Source organism: Cajanus cajan, chromosome 5 (assembly GCF_000230855.2).
Source record: "Cajanus cajan strain Asha chromosome 5, NIPB_CcT2T_4, whole genome shotgun sequence".
Lineage (NCBI taxonomy): Eukaryota > Viridiplantae > Streptophyta > Magnoliopsida > Fabales > Fabaceae > Cajanus > Cajanus cajan.
Window position 1 is genome coordinate 56,950,284 of NC_138521.1, and position 27,354 is coordinate 56,977,637.

At 32.1% G+C, this 27,354-nt stretch overlaps 2 protein-coding genes across 2 annotated transcripts; both read left to right on the plus strand.

Moving 5' to 3' along the window:
* The first annotated feature begins 1,803 nt into the window (after positions 1-1,803).
* On the plus strand, positions 1,804-3,799 carry LOC109801445 (putative pectate lyase 18). The gene is made up of 4 exons (XM_020362519.3): positions 1,804-1,954; positions 2,121-2,867; positions 2,952-3,090; positions 3,173-3,799. The coding sequence occupies exons 1-4, from the start codon at positions 1,842-1,844 to the stop codon at positions 3,392-3,394; spliced, it is 1,221 nt and encodes a 406-aa protein (XP_020218108.1). The 5' UTR covers positions 1,804-1,841; the 3' UTR covers positions 3,395-3,799.
* Positions 3,800-22,657: 18,858 nt separating this feature from the next.
* On the plus strand, positions 22,658-25,865 carry LOC109801622 (BTB/POZ and TAZ domain-containing protein 1). The gene is made up of 4 exons (XM_020362734.3): positions 22,658-22,861; positions 22,931-23,368; positions 23,468-23,778; positions 25,356-25,865. The coding sequence occupies exons 1-4, from the start codon at positions 22,739-22,741 to the stop codon at positions 25,534-25,536; spliced, it is 1,053 nt and encodes a 350-aa protein (XP_020218323.1). The 5' UTR covers positions 22,658-22,738; the 3' UTR covers positions 25,537-25,865.
* The last annotated feature ends 1,489 nt before the right edge of the window (positions 25,866-27,354 follow it).

Consider the following 27,354-nt stretch of genomic DNA (forward strand, 5'->3'; position numbering starts at 1 on the left):
AGAAACCAGGTAAACTAGTTTACGATTTTAATCAAAATTTTGATTCTTTTCAAAAAAAATTATTATTTGAAAAAGTTGAAACAAGCATGAAAATTTTTAAAAAATATATTTATTCTTTTAAAGAGAAATACTTCTTGTATGAAAAAAGAAGTTGCAACATATGAATCCAATATATAAAAATTAAACATTTAATAGCATGTGTAAGCATAAAACTTATTTCACGCAATCATATGCAATCAATCATTAAAGTAATCTCTAAAACTAATCCAATTTAAACACCCACCACCCAGTTTTAACTTTTTCTGTAGCAAAATAAAAGCTAGTTTAACTTTCTTTTTTATTTTTACGAACACAATTAAACGCAATTGTTTTCCCTTGTCACGCAAGCAAAGCAAGAGTTTGGGACCCCATAAAATCCACTATATGATTGAGCAAGCAATTATAAGCCAGCTAGAGTAAAAAATTTCTCTCATGTCGTTTCAGGCGTCCCTATCTTTTTATCAGAATAGATTCTTACAACTTCTCAAGTCGAAAGCACCTTAATTAGTATTGTTTTTCTTCTATGGGAACCTCTCTATATACCTATATTATGCTTAACAGCAAGCATGTATGGGAAAAATGATTAGATGAAAAGTTCAATAACAAACAAAAAAAACTATGAGTTGTTATCCACGCCAAGATCAAAGCTCCTTCGGTGTCGGTGTATGTTTTCATCGTATCATTTTACCTGCCTACATTTCCTCTTCAAGCGTATATCAATCCACTGTTGTTCTTCCATACACATATCAATTAATTAATAACCATGTTGTGTGATATATATTAGTATTGGCATAGAAAAGAACAAAACAAAGAAAGATAAATTAGAATCCCTTGTATGATAAAAATAAACAGTAATTTGTATTATTATTTTACCCCCCGGCTTTTGTGGTTCTCCTTCTCGTCTCCTATTTTGTAACTATTGTTTATGAATGAGGTTCTCCAATATCCCAATTGCAATTAAGAACGCAGGATATGGATATCAATTACGCTCAAGATTTTCCAAGATGCCTCTTAAATTAAAGTAAAAGATGGACCCATAGGAGCAAGTAAGTCAATATCTCCCACCAGGTAACGTTTTAAATTTTCACGATGTCACTCGTTTATATGAAACAAAGTCAAAATATGAAGATTTTGCTGCCTATAGCCTAGTGTACAAAAACTAGAATGGGGAGTCTGTTTTTCACATCCAATATGAACATAGTTAGCTGAATTGGCCAGTACTACTTCATAACATCACATGTTCCCTGCTTTTGAGGAGGCTTTTACTTTAACCAGGCTCGTTGAATAACTCGATAAATCTATCAAAGTGCCCATTACTCGTGGCGCGATGCCTTCTAAATTTGGCTATGAAAATTAACGTGGCAAGTGAAGTAAGAAACTTTTTTTTTGAAACATGTCCATAATGGGATCCCTCTCTATTAAAGAAAAGTTTGTACCCACTCAACTCGCTCTAACGCCATAAGCCAATGTTTAAAGGTAAAACCAAGAGAGTGTAGGGAAAACGAGAAGGGAATTTAGAAGGACATTGATTGAGTGAGAGTAGTAAAAGAAGGTAACATAAACATAACAACATTGGATTGTCCATGAGTGAGCAGATTTGTTTTAGAAGAGTGTTGGGAGGTTCCCCCATCATTTGGGGCTTGCTTAACGGACAAAACTACCCAACTGGTATCCCGTAAAACCAGAAATCACGAAGCACGTGGGTCCTACATGTTGAGTTTAATCACGCCATTTAGCCCGGCTTTAATTCCTTTATATACACCCCCCAACTACGTACTTTCTTCACACACCACCCAATCAACATGGCCACCCCTTCCCTCTCTCTCCTCACCCTCCTCTTCTCTCTCCTCACCCCACTCCTCATTTCCTCTTCCCCTGTCCAGAACCCCCAGTGGGTGGCCCATGAAGTAAACAGGTAAGCCACACATCTTAATGCAATGTCCTACTCACTATACTACCGTAACACATTTTTTAAATACATTCTTTATCATAGACTAAAGTTTACAGAAATGTCACTAATTCTATTATTAGTACAAAATAGTATTTTTTATTTGAGACTAATGACTGTGAGTGATGTACAGGAAAATCAATGGCTCTTTAGCAAGGAGGAATTTAGGGTACCTGTCTTGTGGGACAGGTAACCCCATTGATGATTGTTGGAGGTGTGACCCGAACTGGGAGAAGAACAGGCAGAGGCTAGCGGATTGTGCAATTGGGTTCGGGAAAAACGCAATAGGAGGAAAGAACGGGAAAGTATACGTGGTGACGGATTCGGGCGACGACGACCCCGTGACACCGAAGCCGGGGACACTCCGTTACGCGGTGATTCAGGATGAGCCATTGTGGATCACATTCGCGAGAGACATGGTGATTCAGCTGAAGGAGGAGCTGATCATGAACTCCTTCAAGACCATCGACGGAAGAGGCGCTAGCGTCCACATTGCGGGGGGTCCATGCATTACTATACAGTACGTGACGAACGTTATAATCCACGGGATTCACATTCATGATTGTAAGCAAGGCGGCAACGCTATGGTGCGCGACTCCCCACGCCACTACGGCTGGAGAACCGTCTCGGACGGCGACGGCGTTTCCATCTTCGGAGGAAGCCACATTTGGGTTGACCATTGCTCTTTGTCTAACTGCAAGGATGGCTTAATCGACGCCATCCATGGCTCCACTGCCATCACCATCTCCAACAATTACATGACTCACCATGATAAAGTCATGCTTTTGGGCCACAGTGACTCCTACACTCAAGACAAGAACATGCAGGTCACTATTGCTTTCAACCACTTTGGTGAAGGCCTTGTTCAGAGGATGCCTAGGTACAGTAAACTTATTTCTACTCAAATCATAATGTTACAAGTGGACTATTACTAATACTATGTGGGCCTCATGTATGTGCTTAGGTGTAGGCATGGATACTTTCATGTGGTCAACAATGACTACACCCACTGGGAAATGTATGCTATTGGGGGAAGTGCTAACCCAACCATCAATAGTCAAGGCAACAGGTTTGTTGCACCTGATGATAGATTCAGCAAAGAGGTACTTCACTAATACTACTAAGTCTAAAGTCTAACAAATTATTTTAATATAAACATTTATTTAATGAAAATATTATGTGCAGGTGACAAAGCATGAGGATGCACCAGAGAGTGAGTGGAAGGGTTGGAATTGGAGGTCAGAAGGGGACTTATTGGTAAACGGTGCGTTTTTCACAGCATCGGGGGCTGGAGCCTCCTCTAGCTATGCAAGAGCTTCTAGCCTGAGTGCAAGGCCATCTTCACTGGTGGGGTCCATCACAACAACTGCGGGTGCACTCAACTGTAGGAAGGGTTCCCATTGCTGATTCTGATTATGACCATGACCCCTCGAGCAACTGTCTCTGCAGGCCGGTCTATTAATTCCCAAAAAAGGAATCAAACCAAAAAATCAAGAGGGGGAAGGGGAAAAACAATCACACTATCATTAACTATGCTCATTTCTTAAAGCTAGGATATATATATATTTTTCCTATGTTTTCCTTCCTTCCTCCCTCCATTCTTTTCTTTTTCTCTTTTAGCTTTTTTTAAAAATTGTTTTCCACTATTTGTCCTCTTTTTTTTTTATTTTACTTTTGGGTCTTCGATTTGGTTTACTTTTGTATGATTACAACCTCCGCCTGTAAACCTCAGAGCCAAATTTGAGAATCTGGCCTGTGAGAAAGCAAGTGCAGGAAGAGTTGATATATATGATTACATATTTCTATGTTTAACTCTCTTTCTCTGTGTATCACCGACACATGCGCAAACACACAAGTGCATAGTGTTGACTATGACCGGGAAATAAAAAGTGAAGGCGAGTGCATTAAAAAGAAAATATTCTAATCCCACCAATCATGCTAAATGGGTAGGTGTGTGTATCAGAGAAATCCAAAAAGTTCAACGACCGAAATAACTGTTAACTAATCGACAAAAGAAGGTACAACTACAAATAGTTATTGGTTAGGTTCAGTAATGAATAATGATACTTAGCAGTCGTATGTTTCAGTCTTGCCGAGAATACTTATTTTTATTATAAAACAAGGCTTCATTTAGAACTAATTGAAAACGAAAACAAAAAAAGGCTTCAAAAGAAAATTTTAAGATTTTCATGGGAAAAAGATTCTGAGATGAAAATGAGAAGTAAAAATGTGTTTGGATCCTTTCCAAATTACGTCATTTTGGAAAGCTTTCGATCTTCAAATTCGTTTCGAAATTGCATCATTTTCACAATTAAGGTATGAGTAGAAATTTATATGAATAGCTTCTAGATACACTCCCGAAGTTGGACATGAAACCAAATACGTAGTCTAAGGTGAAAATGGGAAGAAAAATAAATTGCCTTGTTTATGTATCATTTCAATTAATTAAAAACATGTTTTTAATTTCAATTTCGTTTTTTCGCATTATGTAGTGTTCAAATAGAAATTAAAAGTGTATGATGTAAAATGCCACGTAACGCATATGTTTGAATGGTTCTACCTCCAACCCGATAGTTAAAAGCTATAGATTGTATACAATCGATACATTAAACCTTAGTAGGTGATTTACATGAGGACACTGAACACTTTATATACTTTAAATAATTTTTTGACCAAGATAAAAATTTCTCTTTTCAACTAGCAACAGGGTGAGGCGTGAGTATAGGACATTGATTGCTAATAATTAAAAATTTAAAATAAATAAAAAAGTGTTCCGACAGAATCCTCGACAATTACAATTACCTTCCATGAGTTTGGGGGAATAGCGTAGAAGGATAAACCAGCCACTGAGGTGAGAGCAGGTGGGTGTGGAAGAAAAAGATAAAATTGCACATGGGTAGTGGAACTTCTTTTCATGGACGTATTTCATGTACCCGTGATTGTGGGTGAAAATTTAAATTAATTAGGGGTTTAGGGTTTAAAATTATTTATTAATTTTAGAAAACAAAACATTCTTTTGAATATATTACTTGACATTTGTTGGACACGTTTGATGGTTTTTTATTTTAATTTTTATAAAGTTGTGCTATTTAAATTAGATTAATAAGAGTGGCATAGTAATAATAAACTACTGTTTTTTCTAGTTGTTCTAGTTAAAGCCAAACCACATGAGATTGATTTTGAAGTTCTACAATTCCTAACCCAAAAGTTGAGTTTTGAGTTATCTAGCACTGATGTGTGTATTTATGATTGGGGGATCCCTAATTCAGGCATGTGTTAGGAATTGGGGCTTCCATTCCATGTACCCGTGATTCCAAGAATACAAGAACAAGTGTTCACATTAGAGTCTAGCAATGTGAAATTGGGCCATGAGTTGGGTTTTGATCTTAGAAGCTCCACAGCCCCCAATTCCATATGAGAGGCAAAGGATTTATGCTCATGATATATATACTTTTTTTTGAAAAATAAATATATCTCTTTTATTTTTTAAAAGAAATTCAAAAATATTTTTAATCTTTTAATTTTACACCTCTAACTTTTAATTTTTTTTTTTTTTTTCACACACTTCCTTTCTTCTCTCTTTCAATTTTTATATGCACTCATTTATCTTCTCTTAATTTCTCACTTATTTCAATAGATAATTTTAGTTCTCTTAGTTTTTGCATTATTCTCTTCTCTTCTCATCTCTTTCACTTTTTCACATGCACCCGGACCGTAAAATTGGTACATGACAACATTGTAGGTTAGTGCAGTTTCTTCGATAATTTCTGGCAAGTTAAATGCACATTTTTTTTTTCTTCCAACACTTCTTTCACTTTCACACTTTCAAAAAACTTAACAATAAATGTAGTCTTGTGAAAAAAAAACATTCCGAAACACTAATTTCACTATTCTATAATGCTTTTTGAGATAGTGAAATTAGTGTTCAAAAAAATATTTTTTAAATTATTTTTTTACATACTTCTAGAAAGTACTTTCTGGAACAATAAATTTTAGGGGTGATTAACGGTTGAGTACGGTCGGTATTGGTCTAATATAATCTAAACCGATATAACCTACAAGTTACATTATTTAAACTCGAACCCAAGCACATTATTTATCGGGTTAGACGAATTTCAATTTGAGCGGGTTTCGGTTTAAACGGGTGGTTTTCTACGGGCAAGAGGTGTAATGGACTTACCGTGCTAGCTTGCTAATGCAAGCAAAATATAGTGTATTAGTGCTTTTCTCAAAATGTATGACTCTACTCTCATGTGCAATAGATTTCAACCACCAAAACCTGACCTAATAACATTCAAAGTAAATAAACTAGAAACATGATTCAACATAAAAAAATGAAATTATTTAAAGATAGAAAGTTATAAACAAACAATCAAACATGTTCTTGCTTAACAAAAAATACCTTTTCGTTTTTGAGTGAGATACTAAGACGGAGTCATGAGTTGCTACATATTATCGGTGAAGCAATCTAAAATCTCATGGACTCACTGAGCCATTGAAGGATGACAATAATTTGTGAAACGATGTAGAGTAGCAATGGGATTTCATTAACGGGCAAAACTCTCGAGCTCTCGGAATAGAAGGGAAGCGGTGCGACGCTAGAATTTCAAAACAAATGAATTAAGGAAAGGTTATTGGGTTAGTAAGTTACTAAGTTGGGCTGGGCGGCTAGGGCCAGGTTACATTACATGTGGACCAAAATAAACTCACAATTCATTATTATTTTGGGCTTGAAATTCCATTGGCCTTTTTTGTTTGTATGGTCAGGTTTCATTTTTTATGGGTCAAAAAAACCCAAACCGAGCTCGACCAAAATTACCCATTTTAACCCATTTAAATCGATAATCCGTTTGAACCCACCCATTTATCATTTTTTCTTTCAATTTTTTTGATTTCGGGTCGGTATCAGAATGTTGCTCACCCCTAATAAATTTAGTGTTTCGGAAAGTACTTTCTAGAAGTATGTAAAATAACACACTTTCAAAAAGTACTTTCCGAAATACTAAATTTATTATTCTATAAAGAATTTTTCAGAATTATATAAAATAACACACTTCCAGAAAATTATTTTTCAAAATAGTAAAATTGTTCCAAAAAGTACTTTCATAAAGTATGATGTTCTATATAATTTCAAAAAGTACTTTTTAGAATACTAAATTTACTGTTCCAAAAAGTACTTTTTGGGAGTATGTTAAAAACACAATTTCAACAAATGCTTTCGATAACACTAATTTTACTATTCCAAAAAATATTTTCTAAAACAGTAAGGTTATTTGATGTTGTGTTTTATAGACATGTAAATGAGAGAAGTATTCGAAAAAAAAATGCACATTTTGCTTAGCACTTTCCATATTGTCGAGGAAGTCACATATGCCTAAAATGTTGTTAAAAACTAGTTCTATGTCCCATATGCGTGTAAAAATTAAAAGAAGGAAGGGCAAGGATAATAGTATAAAAACTAAAAAAACAAAACATTCTTTTGAATATATTACTTGACATTTGTTGGACACGTTAATTTGATGGTTTTTTTTTTTTAAGTTGTGCTATTTAAATTCGATTAATAAGAGTGACATGGTAATGATAAACTACTTTTTTATCTAGTTGTTCTAGTTAAAGCCAAACCACATGAGATTGATTTTAAAGTTCTACAATTCCTAACCCAAAAGTTGAGTTGTGAGTTATCTAGCACTGGTGTGTATTTATGATCGGGGGATCCCTAATTCAGGTATGCGTTAGGAATTGGCGCTTCCATGTACCCGTGATTCCAATAATACAAGAATAAGTGTTCACATTGGAATCGAGCCATGTGAAATTGGGCCATGAGTTGGGTTTTGATCTTAGAAGCTCCACAGCCCCCAATTCCATATGAGAGGCAAAGGAACTACGCTTATGATATATACACTTTTTTTTTTTTAATAAATACACCTCTTTTATTTTTTAAAAGAAATTTAAAAATATATTTAATTTTTTTTAATTTATTAATTTTGCACCTTCAACTTTCAAATTACTATTTTCTTCTTCCTTTTTTCACACACTTCCTTTCTTCTTTTTTTAGTTTTTATATGCACTCATTTGTCTTCCCTCAATTTCACACTTCTTTCAGTAGATAATTTTAGTTCTCTTTGTTTTTGTATTATTCTCTTCTTTCCTCACTTTTTTCACTTTTTCAAATGCCCCCGGATTGTAAAATTGGCATGAGACGACATTATAGGTATGTGCAACTTCTTCAATAGTTTTTATCAAGCTAAATGTACATTTTTTTGTTCCAACACTTCTTCCCCTTTCACACCCTCAAAAAACTTAACATTAAATTTAGTGTTATGGAAAAGACATTCAAGAATACTAATTTCACTATTCTATAATACTTTTTGGGATAGTGAAATTAGTATTCCAAAAAATATTTTTTGAAATTATTTTTTTTTATATACTTCCAGAAATTACTTTTTGGAGTAGTAAATTTAGTGTTTCGGAAAGTACTTTATAAAAATATATAAAATAATACACTTTCAAAAAGTACTTTCTAAAACACTAAAATTATTGTTTTAGAAAGAACTTTTCAAAATTATATCAAATAACATACTTTCAGAAAATACTTTTTAAAATAGTAAAATTAATACTCTGGAAAGTACTTTCTGAAAGTGTGTTGTTTAATTTATATAATTTTGGAAGTAGTTTTTATAACACTAAATTTATTGTTCCAAAAAGTACTTTTTGAAAGTATATTAAAAACAAAATTTCAACACATGCTTTCGGTGACACTAATTTTACTATAGCAAAAAATATTTTATAAAACACTAAAGTTATTTAATGTTGTCTTTTCTAGACATGTAAATGGGAAAGTGCTAAAAAAAGCACATTTTGCTTGGCACTTTTGATATTGTTGAGGAAGTCATATGCGCCTATAATGCTGTTGAAAATTAGTTATATGTCTCAAAATGTGTGTAAAAACTAAAAGAAAGGTAGGCAAGGATAATAGTGTGGAAATCAAAAGAGGAGGGGAGAAGAGAGTAATGTAAAACTAAAAAAATTAAAATTACCTACTAAAATAAATGAGAGAAAGGTAAGGTGGTGTAGGTGAAAATTGAAAAATGGAGGGAATGAGATGTATAAGAAAGAAGAAAAAAAGTGTTAAATGGAATGTTAGGAGTGTAAAATTAAAAATTAAAAATTAAAAGATATTTTAGGAATTTAATTATTATTTTTTAAATAAGGTGTAATTATATATATAAAAAAGAGGTGTATATATCATCAACCAAGGAATTAACACCGATGACCTTGGTCCAATTCCAAGTTTGGGTCAATCATTAGCTTCACTTGCCTGATTATTATTTAGGGTTTGTTATTGACAAAACGTCATTTTTGCTCTTTGCACTACCAAAAAAAAATTACATATTTTTTAAATAAATAAATAAATATGTGTTTGCTCCTCAAAAAATTGATCCTATTTGATTGTAGTCTTTGAAAAAAAATTCTTGATTTTAATTCTCTAAATTTATATAATACATAGTTTTAATCATTTTTTAAACACTGTTAACTTTTGTTGTTAAAATAAGTCACCTCAGCATTAGTTTTATCGATATAAAACTTTTGATTTAAAATATTAATTATTTTATGATTAAGTTATGTTTTAGAATACACTTAAAACTTTTTACTATTCATTTTTGAACCTAGGCATGGAGGCTTCGAAAGTGTTTTATTTGCCTTTTGTTTTTCTATTTTACTTTCATCCTTAACGAAGGAACCCAAAGACCTTCTATTTATGAAAGATGGTGCCTTGAAACTTGAGAAAGGAGATAAATGAGCATTGTTTAAAGTAATTTGCATGTTGAGGACTTTGAGAGTCATTGAGGGTAAAAAGGTGTCATCGAAAATTGAGAATTTAAAGCTTAAAGAGTTGTTGGCGAAAGTGTGAAATTGAATTTTATGGAAATGGTGATGATGGTGGAGAAAAAAAAAACCTTACTTTGAGTTTTTGAGAAGATTTTATTAAAGGCTGGTGGGAGACTCTTTATTCAAGTAAAATAGGAATTATTGAAACCTCCATACTTGTGTTTGAGAGTGAATAGTAAACAATTTGAAGTGTAAAAATTATTTTTTTATCTTAAAACTTAACTTAACCCTAAAATAATTATTATTTTAAATTAAAAAAATTATGTCATTAAAACTAATTGTGATTTGACTATTGAGGTGGTTTATTTTAATAGCAAAAGTTAACTATACTTAAAATAAGATTAAAAATAGGTATTATGCAAATTTGAGGGATTAAGATCAAAGAAATTTTTTGAGGGATTACAATTAAATAGAATCAATTTTTGGAAGACCAAAAATATATTTTAACCCTTTTTTTAAAAAGCCTTTATGGAAATTAAATTTTGCTGTATATGTTCTATGAAATATTCAACTGAAACTGATTTCTATATAAGAACTAGTTTTCATTGTACATTTATATTATTAATAAAAATGATAATTTTTTTAATATATATTTTATTGATTGTTTTACACTTATTTAACATTAATTATTTTTATTATTTTATTTTTACATAATATACATTAAAATATGAAATATTTTTTTAATGCTAATTTGCATATTTAAAGGAAATTAGTTTCTTTTCTGTATTTAATACAACATATACTAGTTTCCATTCTATACTCCAACCCTACATCAGAAAGTTTTGGTATACACAATTTTTTTAATTGTACTGTATTCATGTAAGTACTCTCAAATATTTATATTCTTGAATTATAAATCATTTATTGTTATTTAATTTTATCTTTTAAAATAAATATATAAGACTACAAAGTGTCCCTTTTTTCTAATAAGTAATGACAATTATTTTTTTTCTGTAGGAAACAATTTGATTTCTATAACAGCTGGTGATTCTCATGTTTAAGTAGTGGATAACCGTTAACAAATGATTATGGGTTATATTAGTGCTCTTCATTTAGTTGGGCTTCCGTTTACGAGCTTTGGATGCAATTGGGTTGACCCTGGACTAGAATCCCCCTTCATCCGTACATATGGTTATGGGCTTAGGTAACAAAACTAAAAGCCTATAAGAGTTAAGAAGAGGGCCGATGATAAACACACCTCCACTCTTGTATAAATACACTCCATTTTTTTTTAAAAAAATATATAAAATGTCTAAATTACCCTTTAAAAAAAATGAAATTCTTAAATTTACACTTCCCTTCCCCGCACCTCCCTTCCCCGCACCCCACACTCCACACCCCTCTTCTTCCCAAAGCCTCTTTCTGCTCAATGTCATTAAGCAATATACTTTTTACAGTCATTCTGAATAGAAAAAAAGGACTAGCCCCACCATAACCAGCATAAGAAAAGCTCTTTTACAATCATTAGCACTCTGGAAAGTACTTTTACAGTCATTAACATTCCGGAAAGTACTTTCCAGAATAGTAAAATTATTGTTCATATAATTCCAGAAAGAACTTTCCGTAATAGTAACTTTAATATTATGGAAAGTACTTTCCGGAATTATGTAACAAAACATTTCCGGAAAATACTTTCCGGAATAAGAATTTAATATTATGGAAAGTATTTTCCGGAACATTTTTATATAATTTCGGAAAGAACTTTCCGTAACAATAAGAAGAAGAAGAAGAGGAGTGCTAGAAAGAGAAAGAAGAGGGGCGAGGTGCGGGAAAAAAGAAGAAGAAGAGGAGTGCCATAAAGAAAAAAAAGAGGGGTGCGCAATGTCAGCAGGTGGTCTTGTAAGAGAAAGACTCTTACTTGTTCTATGGAAAGAAACACTAGTAAAAAATGACTTTTAAAATCGGGGTTTTAAAATTAGTCATAAGGTAGCCATTTTAAAAGTGACGCGATGGCCTGTACTGCAACAGAACGGCCCGTTCTGCAAGCAAAACGGCCTATATGCTTTCAGAACGGCCTGTACTGCTTGTAGAACGACCTGTACTGCTTGCAGAGCGACATGTACTGCTTGCAAAACGGGCCCTACTACTTGCAAAACAGGCCGTTCTGCAAGCAGAACAGGCCGTTCTGCAAGCAGAACAGGCCGTTCTGCAAGCAGAACAGGCCGTTCTGCAAGTAGAAGGGGCCGTTTTTCTTGCAGAACGGCCCGTTCTGGTGCCGTTCCAGACTAAAGTTTACATGCAGATACAAGATAATGTTCCATGCATGTTTTTTTTACGCAATGGTTGAACCTTATGTACGCATGTGATGTCCCGATATTGAGAAAGAAATCAGCCAGGAATGGATTGTATACTTCAAATTCTGAGTCAACAATCCTAACTCGAGCACTTATATAAAAGAAAATCATTGTAAAGAAGCTTTAGTGTAAAGGATACTTACCAGAGTCAAATCCTTCACCGGCAAAGAGTCTTTCTTATGCTGGTTATGGTGGGGCTAGTCCTTTTTTTCTATTCAGAATGACTGTAAAAGTATATTCTTAATGACATTGAGCGGAAAGAGATTTTGGGAAGAAGAGAGGTGTGGAGTGTAGGTGCGGAGAAGGGGGGTGCGGGGAAGGGAGCTGTAAATTTAGGAATTTCATTTTTTAAAAAAAGAGTAATTTAGACATTTTATATATTTTTTTAAAAAAAGGGGTGTGTTTATACGAGAGTGAAGGTGTGTTTATCATCTGCATAAGAAAAGAGACTTCAAAAAAAGGCCCAAAGTATTGTCTTGCATAGCCTACCCTATTGTGATGTCTCAATTATTCCTTATTTAATTTGCATAACTTGTGCAAATAGACATACACAAGAATTTTTAGTTAGTCTTTCATGTTGGAAATTTGTAAATTAGCATTGAATAATTATTGGAATAATTTTTAAATTATTAATATCAATTATGAAAATAAAATTTGTGATATTTTAATTTGGGCTTATGATGTGACTTAGTTTATGATAAGTTAAATTTTCACTTGATATCCACACAGAGCTTTTGTTCTCGTTGAAAAGTTATATTATCGTTTTCCAATTAGATAATTTTTGCATAACTTGGTTACGAGACCTAAATGAACTCTCATTTTTTATTTGAGGTAACAAGCAATAATTTATTCTCTTATTTAAGTCCAACATTCTAACATTTATATGTTTTTTTATTATCAAGTTGTGGGTGTAAAAAATGTACCTACTTTATTGATAATTGATTTTTATTAGAGAAACTGATTGATTACTTTTAGTAAATAAAATTATCCCTTTTTTTCATTTATAATATTTGAATATGAGATCTTGTTTTTTATATTGTTAAAAAAATATTTTTTTTAGTAAAATGCAAGATGTTGTTTAAGATATTTGAACTAAGTTTCATGTATGGAAGTATGATCCATATTTATAGTTCTTATTTCTCAAAAAAAAAAATGTTATGCTCATATGTGTGTGTACGGTTTGTCATTTGTTTGCACATCAAAATCTCAATAATAAAATTATTATATCAAGATCTTGATTTGCGTGCTATTAAATTGAAAGATAGAATTTTGTTTGACAAAAAGAAGACGTAATTGATTTCATTGATTGTGAAGTCCCAAATATACTTTATTCTTTAAGATCGAATTGTGGAAAAATATTCAAATATTATGTTTTATATTTCAAGTCAAAATACAACAAACATCAAAATAATTTCAACCACCATGAAATTGGTGGGACATACTGCCATATTAATTTAGAAAGTTGGTTTGAATATGAAATTAGGGTAATTCCGAAAACCCCAGTGACTTCGATGTCTAATGTAAAAAATGTTAGTACTACATCGTCATTAACAAAACCTGGTGTGAATCAAATTAATGGTTACTTCAATCAAAACTGGATCTAAGTACTCCTATAGCCTAGACATGTCTTGGGGTATGCTTGGGTATTGACCTCACATATACATCAAAACCATCAAATAGCTTTCAATGCAATTGTGTCAACAATTTATTCTCAAATAGACCAAATCCTAATCCACATATATGGAGAACGTGTTGAAGATGGCCTTTTGTTGTTGAGGTATGAAATGCCATTGTCACAATGTTTTGCTCTTTCTCTTGATAATTTCACAAAAATGGTTAAGCGCAAAAAGGAAACATAAAATGAATAAATATAAAAGAACATTTACAGGAAATTTAGTTAATCTATAAAAGGCCCCAATGAGAAGAGCTTAGATATTCATTAACTTTATATACAATCATTAAAATTGTACCTGCTTGAGGGTACACTCGTAGTCTTCAGGGGTGTAGGAGGGCCGAACGAGAGCTTTAGGTGGATTCTTCGGAGGGGGGAGGTACCTGCAAAAGGCACTCCAACGCTCAAGTCAGGATATGCACGGTTTTTTAGGGTAATAAATGAACAGTGACATACCTCGTTACGTGTGACCTATTTATAATACCTGACATGGGCCTGAGCATGGTGGGCCTTCTCTGACATTTACCAAATTAGGTAATACGATGTTAATCGGCTGATTATGTCTTAATCATGTACTTATCTTTACTAATCATAATCGTCGTTCTAATTATTCGATGCTGACTTTTGGCCGAGCCGAGACAACACGGCCGAAACGTCCTCTCTCGACTTCTGGCCGAACCGATAGGGGAAGAGCACAGTTCTTAGTTCCCTGTTGGACCAAAGTGGTATTCGAGCAGTATCATCTGATAGTATATGGCATGCCGGTCCACGTGGCCGATCCACGTGGCCGAGCCGAGATGTTACCTGAACTGCGTCAATATCTGATAGGACATGACGTGCCGGTCCATGTGGCCGATCCACGTGGCCGATAGGGTCCTTCCGGTACAAAAATGATGGTAAACTAAGAAAACTAGTTTGATACTGCATATATATATACTTTGTCATAAATTCTGAAGGGAATAATAAATGAATTAAATTGAAGCATTGTTTTTTGAGGTCTTCTATCAAACAAAGGTACATATAAAATAATAATATGCAGAGAGAAGAGAAGGCCTAAAATATAAAAAGGAAAGGTGTGGAACATAATGTGGCAGTGGCAGAGGCAGTGGCGCACCGCCGTCGGGCTGATTACGTTCACAAATTCCTGGCAGGGTCGGCTCCGACGCAAATAAACAAATTACTATTTTTTATTTTTTATTTTTTATTTTTGGAGGCGAACTCTATCCCAAACGCACGCGACGAATAAAAAGGTGCCACGTGGGGTGTTGTTCTTTTCAGATGACTTGGAATTGGAATCGATCAGACTGCCTTTCACCTTCATTCAACCAAGCCAAACACATAAAACAAAAATTCCAAATAAACTCATTAAATAATTTTTAAATTATTAAATTTTTAATTTAATAATTAAATCATTAAAATTTAACATAAAAAAATAATTATCAAGTAAAGTAAATCCTTAAAATAATTAGAATATTTATATATATATATATAATATTTTTTTCTTGATATGATCATATCTAATTCATTAGATAAGATTAGATAAGAGACTAATTTTACTTATGGTATTATATTAGATAAAAAAAATTAAACACAAATTTTATGTTAAATAAATAGTTTCTATGATATGTAAGTACTTGTTCAATTTAATTAAAAATTAATTTTTTTAAATGAAATTCATGTGATTAAAAAAGCGTTTGACATTACCTGAAACAATGCTCTAAAAATATGTTTGTCCTTTTTTTTTCTTTTTTTTTTACTGTGATTATGTATTCTGTGTAGGGAAATTTTTTTATGTTTAAGAGCGATGGATTGTTTGAAAAAAAAATTTCTAGATTAAGAGATAAATTAATTATGTTGTAACTCAACTTATTTCATCAACTTTTTATAAATTAAATAAGAAGGTTTGTAAATATTTTTTTTTATCTTCTTATCTAATTCAATTATTTATTTATTATAATTATTTATTAATTAAATATTTTAATAATTTAAAATAAATTATCAATAAATAATTTTTTTTGGTTACAATACAAATTATTTATTATAAATCTAAAATATAATTTATCTGCTTGTAAAATCTTTATGTATATTAATTTTAAATATAATTTATATATTCCAACATAATATTTATTTATATATATAATTTATTATAAATTTTAATTATATATAATAAATATATTTATACATTACACTAGTTAAATTACTAGTTATTATCTAAATAAGAATAGATTCATGCAGATTTAATGAGATTGTATTGGAAAATAGATATGGAGTAGACAAGTTATATTTCAATTATAAAATTTCAAATATAAGAAGTAGATGATAGTAAGTTCTAATCATCCACGAAATCGTATCTTGTTCAAAATAATTTTTTATAAAAGAAAAATATGATTTGATGAAATTAAGTCAATAATAACGTATGGAATACTTAATCAAGAGGTTACATATACTTAAAAAAAAAATCTTTCATTTCTAAATTATTTTTTTCTTATGATTTTATTCACCTTATTCGTAGCATACCATATTATCGGTTTGATTTGGAAAGGATTGAGTTTATTAACGTTTCCGTACTTGAAGGGTTGTTTATAAGGAATGAGGTGGTTTATCCATTCCACGTCAGATAATGACAAAACAATCCATGTAATTCCCTTTTTTGATGCCGCAAGCTATGTGTGTGTCCAAAGCGGAAACAGATACACTTTTCAATTTTTTTTCTTCTATTTAGGACATCTCCAATGCAAGCAACTCATTTGAGTTATTTCATGTATTAAAAAATAAAAAAAGTGATTTTTAATGTGTCATAACAGTATTAAGCAATTCAACCACAAATTTACTCAAATAGTAAGAAATTTTAAGAAATTCAACTTTTAAAATTTTTTTTCTAATCATTTATGAACCAAATTTAAATTTTTATTAAAAAAGATAATTGCACTACGATAAAAAAAAATAAATTACGAGAAAAAATATACACTAAGCAGATATTAAAAATAAAATAAAGCAATAGTAAATACATAAACATTATACGAAATTAATTTTCATCATTATTATTTTCGAAACATTCCCAAATATGTTCAATAAGATCTGCTTGAAATCTGGTAAGGAACGATTGCTTGAGGAAGTAACTCTCTCTCTTCTTCAAGCAACTCATGTTGCCACGTTAGAATCCTCCAATGACAAGAAACCGAGACTTGAGTTGCTTCATGGGACAAACAACTTCCATTAGAGTTGCTCTTATATTTTTAAAATAATACCATGTGACAAGTGTTGGATTTTCTTTTTAATCAGTTGACAAGTGTTACTTAAAAATAAGATTGTTTTCTTTAAAATTTTATTAATTTTTCAGTTTAGACTTTCTATTATTATAAATATTAATTTAATCTTTTTAATTTTATAAAATAATCAAAATTTGAGATTTTATATCCAAAATCCAATAGAGTAACAATGTTAGCCTTGCTTTTAAAAAAGAAAATGCTAACTCTTTAAACACGACTCAATTAGACAAAAATATTATATCATATTTTTGAAGAAAAAGAAAAAATTATTCGATCTCTTAAACTTTATATATTTTCCAAATGAATATTGTAAATATTAATTTCATCTCAATTTATTTTTGAACTTTATTCCATTAGTAAGTAGACCTCATAAAAATACAAGTGTTTATTTACAAAAGAAGTAAAAATTAAAGATTGAATTAGAATAAAATTAAAATTTTGACATTTATTTATAAATTAGATAAAATTTAAAGATTGATTAAGATAAAATTAAAGTATAAATTATTTATTTGTAAAAATAAAAAGTACATTAAAGGTGAATACTATTTTTTGAAAATTAAAACAAATAATATATAATATATAATATAAATAATATGATAAAAAATTATATATTAATTTGACAATAACTTACTAAATCTAAAAAATAAATTAATAAGAAACATCATAGTTCAAAACATTTTTTTTTAAAATCTTGAATCTCCCTTTCTTGTTAATATTTTTATTAAGTTTTTTTTTTTCTTTTTCATTACATAAAAGTTAAGGGAGGAGAGACGAGAATGATTATCTTCTTTATTTATGTTTTTATTAAGATTATTTATTTTTAAATAAAATTCAATCCTCCCTTCTCTATGTCTATTTTTATTGAGATTTATTATTTTTCAAATAAAATCTCAAATTCTTCCTTATTTTTATTTTTATCAAGATTTATTCTTAAAAAAAAAAAACTCAAATCCTCATTTCTTTATTTCTATTTTTATCCAGACATTGTATGTTTTAAAAAAAAATTCTAATTTGCATATTGGACAATTGAGTCACGCGCGTCAATATGGAGACATGTTCATTTACAAGTGTCCGCAATGGAGATACATTAATTTTGTAGGTGCCCACAATGGAGACGTGTTCAATTTATGTGAATGTGATTTGTTGAAACGTCTGAGATGCGTCCATAACATGTGCACTCTAAAAGAGTATCGTATTTAAAGACATGACAGTCACATGTTGTGTTCATGTAATATATAATTTTACTTGCATAACATATTAACAATAGTCTATTATTATTTATTAATTTTTTTTAAAAAAATCATAGTTAACAATTCAATAAAAACTGTTATAAATATAATGAGAAAAAACATATATGTAACATTTACATATATTAGAATTAATTTAACATTTTTTTACATATAAAACACACACACACATACATATATATATATATATATATATTCTAAATTATGAAGTTTATTCTTTTATGTGTATATAACGACCCACCATGACCGTTACATTGTGCAACACATAACTAAACCACGCATATACATATACTGAAATAAGTATAAGATATATATACAACTCAAGTTACTAAGCAAGCAACAATAAACATATACAACGAACTACAAAATAATCCACCACTAGGGTAGTCAACAAAATAAAACCAGTTACTCTACCAAAGAATAGCCTCCATACGCATCTCTCTAGTCTATCCCTGCCCTGCTCTCATACAACGTATGATTATCACAATCCAAATCACATGGAAACATGTAAGGGTAAGTTAGATAAAATAAGCAATTCATAATTAAATTTGCAACACATCAACTATAAATTCATCTTCACATCCAACACAAGCAACAAACAACATATATACTACACATCTTAACAACACTTCAACAATACAACACATATCAACACATCAACACACATGCATCGTTATGCATTTCAACTCGGAGATCTCCTACAACACAAGGTGAGCAGTCTAAGTGACTAGGTCCTATTGAACCGACAACACAAAACTTTTTTGGGCTTTCTAGGTAAACAACAAATTTGGATAAAAATTTACAACACGATAATGGTTTCTTAAAGTTTTCCACTTAAACAAGGATGTATAGTACTATGTCAGGATATGACAGCTGGGTTTAGGCCTACCATGACATTAGCTAGCTTAACTAAGCCACCTATGTGATTAACCTACTGACTATCCTTCAAATATTACAACCCTTCGATACTCGGTTAGGAACCAGATTCCTGACTTCGTACTTTACTCGAATTGACCGCTTATAATCGGTATAGCTCGACCTAACCCCTATATCGTGGTCGCTTCACATGCACGTGTGCCTCGACATTGTCCACACACGGGATCAACTAAGTCCTAGAGGAGAACAACACATCATCCACTCTAAGGGACAATTTTCCAAGGAAGGTTTTTCAGCAAATTGGGTTCTTAGAGCATCACAACTATCTCAATCCACACAATGAGGATGAACAACTTTGAAAACATCTCCTATAGTCCTAGTGATTAACAACTCCTCATCACAGCATAACAACACAATTATCATCTCATCAACTCAACTATCAACTTGTTTCAACTTTAAACAATACAGTCAACTCAACAGCTCAAGTCACAACTTACAGTTCAACTATCACAAAGTAACATGTTTTCAACACATAGTACAACATACAACTTTATAACAACATACAACACTCATCATATTTCACGACATATAAATAGTCAACACACAACAATAACAACTTAATTTCAACATGTTTCAACCATATTATCTTTTCAACATATAATTGATCAACACACAACTCGTAAACAACTTCAACAACATACAAAATATTCAACACATAATACAACTCACCCATCATGTTTACAACTCATCTATCATGCCAACTTACACAACATAAACAATATGAGTTAACTTAAGCACCCAAAACAACTTTCAACTTAACCAAATCACTTATTGTGAAATGACGACCTTCACCTAAAATAGCACATATGAAGTTATACTACACCTATCATGTTTATCCCTATCTCATATGAAAGATAAAAAGATTTACTACAACTCTCATGAAGACATCAAATCCTAATTCCCATCATCTACCTTGTTAAAAAATGTAAAAATCGCAACAACTAGCCTAAATCTTGATAGCTTGACGTTTTCTCACTAAAAAGGTCATAATTGGAGTTCTAGATCTCCTATTTGAGTGATTCCAACACCATTGGAAAGCTGATATCCAATGCTACAACTTTTATAAAGACAACAAAGTCTAATTCAGAAAGCACCAACGCGCTCAGTGCCTCCCAAAGCGCTTAGTGCTTTGCCTCCAGGGATCCTCCCTGTCACGCGGCCCCCAAAGAGCTTAGCCCTTTCAAATGGCTCAACCCTTTCAAAAACGCTCAGCCCTTTTAAATGGCTCAGCCCTTTGGTTCCAAAGATCCCCCTCTGTCACGCGGCCCTTAAAGGGCTCAACCCTTTAAAATGACTTAGCCATTTGATGATAGAGGGCATCATGTTCTTCACCATTTTTGGACCTCTATGCCTGAAACTCAAAAAAATTCAACATGTAATGGAAGAAATAACACCCATGCACCAAGAACAACTCAATTCAAGTCACAGAAACAACATGCAACCATACATTTTCCCCAAGATCATCAATTCACCACACATGTAATAAGAACCTCAAAACTCAGTACACACATGCAAGCAATTCCAATCCATCCTCTAAAACTGAAAATTTAAAAAATCCTACTGACTTTAAGTCCTAAATTCGTTCAACACCCAACCAATTCAACAAAAACCAAAGTCTCCAGCTTCCCTTACCTTGGAAAGGAAGAACACCGAATCTGGCTATCCGAGGAAGAAGAAGAGAAGAAACAAGAATGAAACTCCGACTACAATAACTTCAAAGCTTTCCTTGCACACCAATGGCTCAACAACCTTGAGAATCAACAAGATAGTGAATGAGCTTTGAGAGAAGGAAATGAGGAAAAGAGAGGGAGAAGGCTTGCGAGTCTTACAATGTGAATTGTAAGGAGAGAGAAGCTTCAAAATACTACTATTTTTTTCTGCTCTATTTCACCATACAAGTGATATTTGAGATGTTTTTTTTTTCAAACACTAAAAAAATAGTATTTTCTATTTTCATAATAACTATCCTATTAAAAAAGTCTTAAAATAAGTGTTATATTAATTTTTTAATATAATATTATTTTATTTTTATTTTGATAATATTATATAAAATTATTTTTTCATCATATCATTTCTAAAAAAAGAGATTATTCAATTTTATTTATATAAAATAATTTAGAACGATATTTATTACTAGAAGAAGATAATAAATAATATAAATAGTGAGGTAATTTGCTTCAATTATTTTTATTATTAACTATATCATGGCAGATTCCATCGTATTAGCTATTTATTTGTGACAAAATTTTTAACACTGTATATTAGAAAATAAATAGTGCAATAGGAAAAAAAAACAAATGGTAAAATTTCTCATAAAAAAGTTATTGTATATATAAATGTTATTGTAATAATTTTTTAAAGCTAAATAATATGGGATGGGACTATTGATATTCTGATATATCTTTTTATACTCTTCTCATTTTTTTAGTTAACTTTCCACTTTTATCTGTATGCAAGCGAAACTTATTTATTTATTTATACTTTATTTTTGTTTTTAAAATTGAAAATCTAAAATATGAAATTTACTTCATTTGTCTCTTGTATGAAATACTAAAATATGATGAAAAACTAAAAAAAAAAAAAGATTTTATTTTTCATTTAAAAAATAAAATGAATTTATAATTGTAATTGAATAATTAAACGGATAGTATTTTTAATATTTTTAATATCATGTGAACTAAATAAAAATTGTATTTTACTGAGAAAAATTGAAATTAAAAATAATTTTCTAAAAAAGCAACGAGAAGACATGAGATAATTATTAGTATTACTTTTTTGCTTTTATATATAACATCAAAGAGGAAGATATTTGCAAAACAACAGTGACAAATCACTCAAGATTGTCCGATATGGGATTTAAGTTGAATCTTTTCGCCTTTGAATAAAAAACCTATCATGAATTGGATCGATAGTAACTGATGGGATTTGATTTTGCTAAATATCTTCTTCACAGTATTGATCTATAACTTTACTTTACTGGATGTAATATCTACATAATGTATATAAACTCTTTCAATTAATTTACACATTTTATGATTTTCAAATTTGTAAATTATTCAAGTTATTTTCTAAAATTTCTTTTAAATTTCTTCATAATGGTTGTTGTTTTTGTTTTGAGGGAGTGAAGTTGGGTAAAAAAGTAAAAAACCTGAGTGGTGTTGTTTGGACAGTGAATGAGAGAGAGACAATAAGAAAGGTAACTTTATTGAGTAATGGGAAGAGTAGGCAGTAGGCGGTGGGCAATAATAGCGCGTGTGAAGCAAAACGAGAGAGCAATGCGCCACGTTGATTATTCCCAAAGCATAAGAAGTTTCCGTGTCACCCCAACCTAACCCTCCTTTCCAACTATATATACTAGACATGCCTCCACCGTCTTTGCTTTTACACCCAACTTCATTCATCCCCCCAAACCCCTCTTTACTTCTTTCAACTCTCATCACTCAATGGCCCAAACCCAAACCCAAACCATATCCATTGCTTACCACACCCACCGCCTCTTACCCGAACCTGATGTTTTCATTCACTCCTCACACGGAACACGCATTCCAGCACACTCTGCACTTCTGGTTAGTTACTTACTTACTTTCGGAGCATTTTTTTCTTCAAATTAATTAATTATTTTTCCCATCCAAAAGGCTTCGGTGTCGCCGGTTTTGGAGAACTTGATAGACCGCCCACGTAAGCATCGGAGCTCCGAGACAATAATCCAAATCCAGGGGGTCCCCGGCGCCGCCGTCACCGCCTTCGTCGGCTTCCTCTACTCCTCCACGTGCAGCGAGGACGAGATGGAGAGGTTCGGGATGCACCTTCTGGCATTGTCGCACGTGTACATGGTGCCGCAGCTGAAGCAGAGGTGCATCAAGGGTTTAACGCAGCGCTTGACCACGGAGAACGTCGTGGACGTCCTGCAACTGGCGCGCCTCTGCGACGCACCGGATCTCCACCTCCGCTGCATGAAGCTCCTCGCCAATAACTTCAAGGCCGTCGAGGCCACCGAGGGATGGAAGTTCCTCGTCAACCACGATCCCTGGCTCGAGCTCCACATTCTCCGTTTCATCGACGAACACGAAATCGTAACTAACTAACTAACTAACTAACTCATTTATCATTTTTTTTTTCAATTCGAATTGAAATTGTCGAATTAGTTGTGATTGATTATTTATTGTTTACAGAGGAAGAAGAAGTCGAGGAGGCACAGGGAGGAGCAGGGGCTGTACGCGCAGCTGAGCGAGGCGATGGAGTGTTTGGAGCACATATGCACGGAGGGGTGCACCGACGTTGGACCCTACGACGCGGAGAGAGAGAGGACACCGTGCGCCAGATTCGCCACGTGCCAAGGTCTTCAGGTTCTCATCCGCCACTTTGCCACGTGCCAGAAGAGGGTGAACGGTGGCTGCGTGCGCTGCAAGCGAATGTGGCAACTCTTTCGGCTTCATTCCTATGTTTGTCACCACACCGATTCCTGCAGGGTTCCTTTTTGCAGGTATTTTCGAATTCTAAATTCAAATCCTACTCGGTCCAACCTTTTTTTTTTTTTTTCCTTCGAGTATAGTATTAATAAATTTTTAAAATGAAAATTGCCGTGAGGTGCTATATTATTATGACTAATTCTGGTCTTTATCACTTTAGAATCTTCAGATCTGTCAAATATATATATATCATTGACGGCTAGACTATATTAAGGAAAAAGTATTGGTCATGACTTTTCTTTGCCTTTTTCCATGTTTTTTAACTTTAAAATTAAAAGGGTAGAAAAGCAGTTTCTTGCAAATAAATTAATAGACCAGTATTGTTTTATTTTTTAAAATTAGAGATTAGAACCTACGATTGAGACGGATGGTTGAGAGTTATTTTTTTCCTTAATTAATTCATCTTCTCAGTTGTGCTCACAGTAAAAACTTCCCACTTCCCATCTTTCATTTTGGTAAAAGTTAAACCAGTTCCATGCACACAAAAGTAGATTTGCAGGATTAGTTTTATTTGATTAATAGACCAGAGAAGAGAATAGGGGCTGAGACTAATATAGAAGGAGCAAGAGATCAACCAGAACTTGTGAATTAGCGCTTTTTTTTATTTTTTATTTTTGCGATGAATTTGTGTTTTGAGCTTCGCCATCGCAGAAAGTTCACTTATTATTTTGATAAGGAATTAGTCCATGATGAGTTAGCAAATTGCTGTTTCACGGATTTTGATTGTTTAGCAAAGGGAATCAATCATCAATCGTTTTCATTTGAGAAATAATTTAACCTGTTTGTGATATTAAATCTGATTCCTATGTCCGGTTTCTTCATTGTTAGATTAGGGGTCCCATCATGATTTGTATGTTCATCGATGGATTACTTTTCGCGTTTTCTAGCTCGTTCCAGATATTTTTCAGGGCCATATGCAGTTGGCCGGCTGGCATCCTTATGCAGTTGGTCTCGTAGTTGTTATCAACTTATCAATTATCACCCTACTTATCTTCATCACCACCATAACTAGTGCTTAGTCATGTCCTAGTCAGGCTTTTTTTTTACATTTCATAGAACCAACGTGGTGTATACTTATTAGATAGAGCAAGGGTCCAAAAATGAATTAATGATGGGACCCCCTACAAAATAAAATATCCATGGTTGGTGATATACATCTACTTTGCTTTTTATGAAAAAAAAGAAGGAAAAAAGCGTACTAAGCTAGTGACATAATTGGGCCTGGGTTTTCTATCAATCACACATCTAATTAATTGTACCTTTAACTAAAGGCAAACGATCCCTACTTCCTCTGCAAATCAAAACATCAACAAATAATATTAATATTCTCGTACTTATCTAAAAAAATCATTTTTTTTATGTGTAAAAACATTTTTAGCCAAATGGTATTGCACTTAAATTACCAATTGGCCTAATATAACGTCCAATTTCAGTTGGTGGTGCGCCCAAAATCCATGTAGCTGTCCTTGCTTCCTTCTAATATTGTGATGATTGTATTGTCTTACCTATTAGCTGTCGGTGTATTTTAAAATTGCTCAGCATGTCAGTCGCAGCTAACACCTAACATACGCTGTTTTGGTGAATGTGACAGGCAATTTCAATTGAAAATGCAGCAAAATAAAAGGAAAGATGATTCTAGGTGGAAACTACTAGCGAGGAAGTTGGCCTCAGCCAAAGTCATGTCTTCCTTGTCTTTGCCAAAGAGGAAGCGAGATGAGGAAATGAGAGTGACAATAAACAATCCCGGGATTAGAAGCTATAAATTACTATGAATATTGTAATGATGTACAGGAGGACAGTGTGCTTCTTGTTGATAGGGCAGTTTCCTTGGAGAGAATATTCTGCTTTTAGTTCTGTGTGAAAGCAGGTTTTTGAATAGTGTGAACTTCTTGTACTGGCTCTTTACCAGAGGAAATGACAAATCGAGTATTAGCTTATAACTGTAAATTTTGTTTGTTGTAGATATGAACAAATTGAACCTCATTATGTGTTGTCATGAGATTTTGAGAACATTGTAAGCTAGTGTTCAATTTGATAAATTATGTGTAGAATATTCAAATATTCGTTTAAAATGTTTTTTTTTATTAATTTATATTTTGAATTGCATAGCAACGGTGAGTCATTATAAAGTTTTAAGGTTAAATCAACTTTTTGTCTATAATTTTGTGAACTTGCAATTTTGGTGCCAATTTTTTTTTATTACAAATTTGTTCTTTTTAAATTTATAAAATTAATAAAATATATTGACATATTTGTGAATATTTTTTTTATATAATTATTTAGTCACGTTAGTTTTTATGTAAAGAATAATATTATTTTTATTATAGTTATATATCATGTTTCTTTTTTTTTTTTTAACTAAAGTTTATAATTTAGTAAGTATTTTAATTTTTAATATTATTATTTTCCTACATTACTAATAACAGTAAATAGTACCACTCATAGATATTTATTGATATTTTTTTGTTTGATATTTTTTTGTTTAATTTTGAATAATATATTAGTGGTTGATTAAAAAATTATTTAATTTTAAAAACTAAGTCAATATATTTTTTTTTTGTTGTTTAATTTTGAATAAATTAACATTATTTGATTTTAAAAATTAAAAGAAATAAGTTTTCAATAAAAAATTGGAAAGATCAAAATTAAATATTCGCGACATTGCACGGAACAAAAGTGAATTTGAACCTTAGTTTTATTATGTCATCTCATGTCTTCCCTGGATTGATATTTGTTAAAATTAGAAGCTAGAGACGTTAAAGATTTCGACATGATTAACTATGACAAGTCTCGGGGCAACATAGATATAGATAAATGTTGGGACATTATCATTGGTGTAAGAGAAGAGAAGAGAAGAGAAGAGAAGAGAAGAGAAGAGAATAGAGTGAATGATGATTACAGTCCCTAATTTTGAAGTCAAAACAATAGGAAATGGCCTACACGTTAGTCCCACAATGGCACAGAGTGACAGACATTGGTCCTATGAAATAACCAAAGCAAAGGCATTGAGGCGTTATTGATGTCCTATAGCAACCCATTAACCAAAGCAAAACTACCACTGGCTGTGTAGTCCTAGACAAAGTTAAGTGCATAAATTTAAATTGAGAGGCACCGCCGAAAGAACATTGCAACACCATTTGACTATTTGGAACTCCATCGTTGTGGTAATGTGGTCAATATGAAGCAAAGCATTAGCCTTGGCTGTTGGCTTCCACTAGCTTCATCATTGCAGAGATATTATTTGTTCAAACAGATTGTGATATTCTCATATTAAATACGTCATATCACTTTTACGCTTTACTACTTGCTTTGAAAAGCAACTACATTAAAGTCCAATTGTCACACTTGGATGAACCGGAATTATTACTAACTAGTAAGAACATGTAAACATAAAATTTCAGTGATGCGTTCTGAACTTTCATTTACCCAAGTTTGAATACGCGGCAGCTATGTGTAACTTGTGTCTCTCCAAATAATTATTAGTTGTTTCATGTTACTTTTGTAGGAAATTTCACTCAGATGCAGATCACGCGAGCACAAACTCCGGAAGTATTCATGCATTCACTTTCGTCCTTTTATTTTATTTTATT

Coding starts and splice junctions, on each gene's coding strand:
- LOC109801445 (XM_020362519.3), top strand. CDS start 1,842: ATGGCCACCCCTTCCCTCTCTCTCCTCACCCTCCTCTTCTCTCTCCTC. Junction 1,955..2,120: donor GTGGCCCATGAAGTAAACAG/GTAAGCCACACA, acceptor AGTGATGTACAG/GAAAATCAATGGCTCTTTAG. Junction 3,091..3,172: donor ATGATAGATTCAGCAAAGAG/GTACTTCACTAA, acceptor TATTATGTGCAG/GTGACAAAGCATGAGGATGC.
- LOC109801622 (XM_020362734.3), top strand. CDS start 22,739: ATGGCCCAAACCCAAACCCAAACCATATCCATTGCTTACCACACCCAC. Junction 22,862..22,930: donor CAGCACACTCTGCACTTCTG/GTTAGTTACTTA, acceptor CCCATCCAAAAG/GCTTCGGTGTCGCCGGTTTT. Junction 23,369..23,467: donor TCATCGACGAACACGAAATC/GTAACTAACTAA, acceptor TATTGTTTACAG/AGGAAGAAGAAGTCGAGGAG.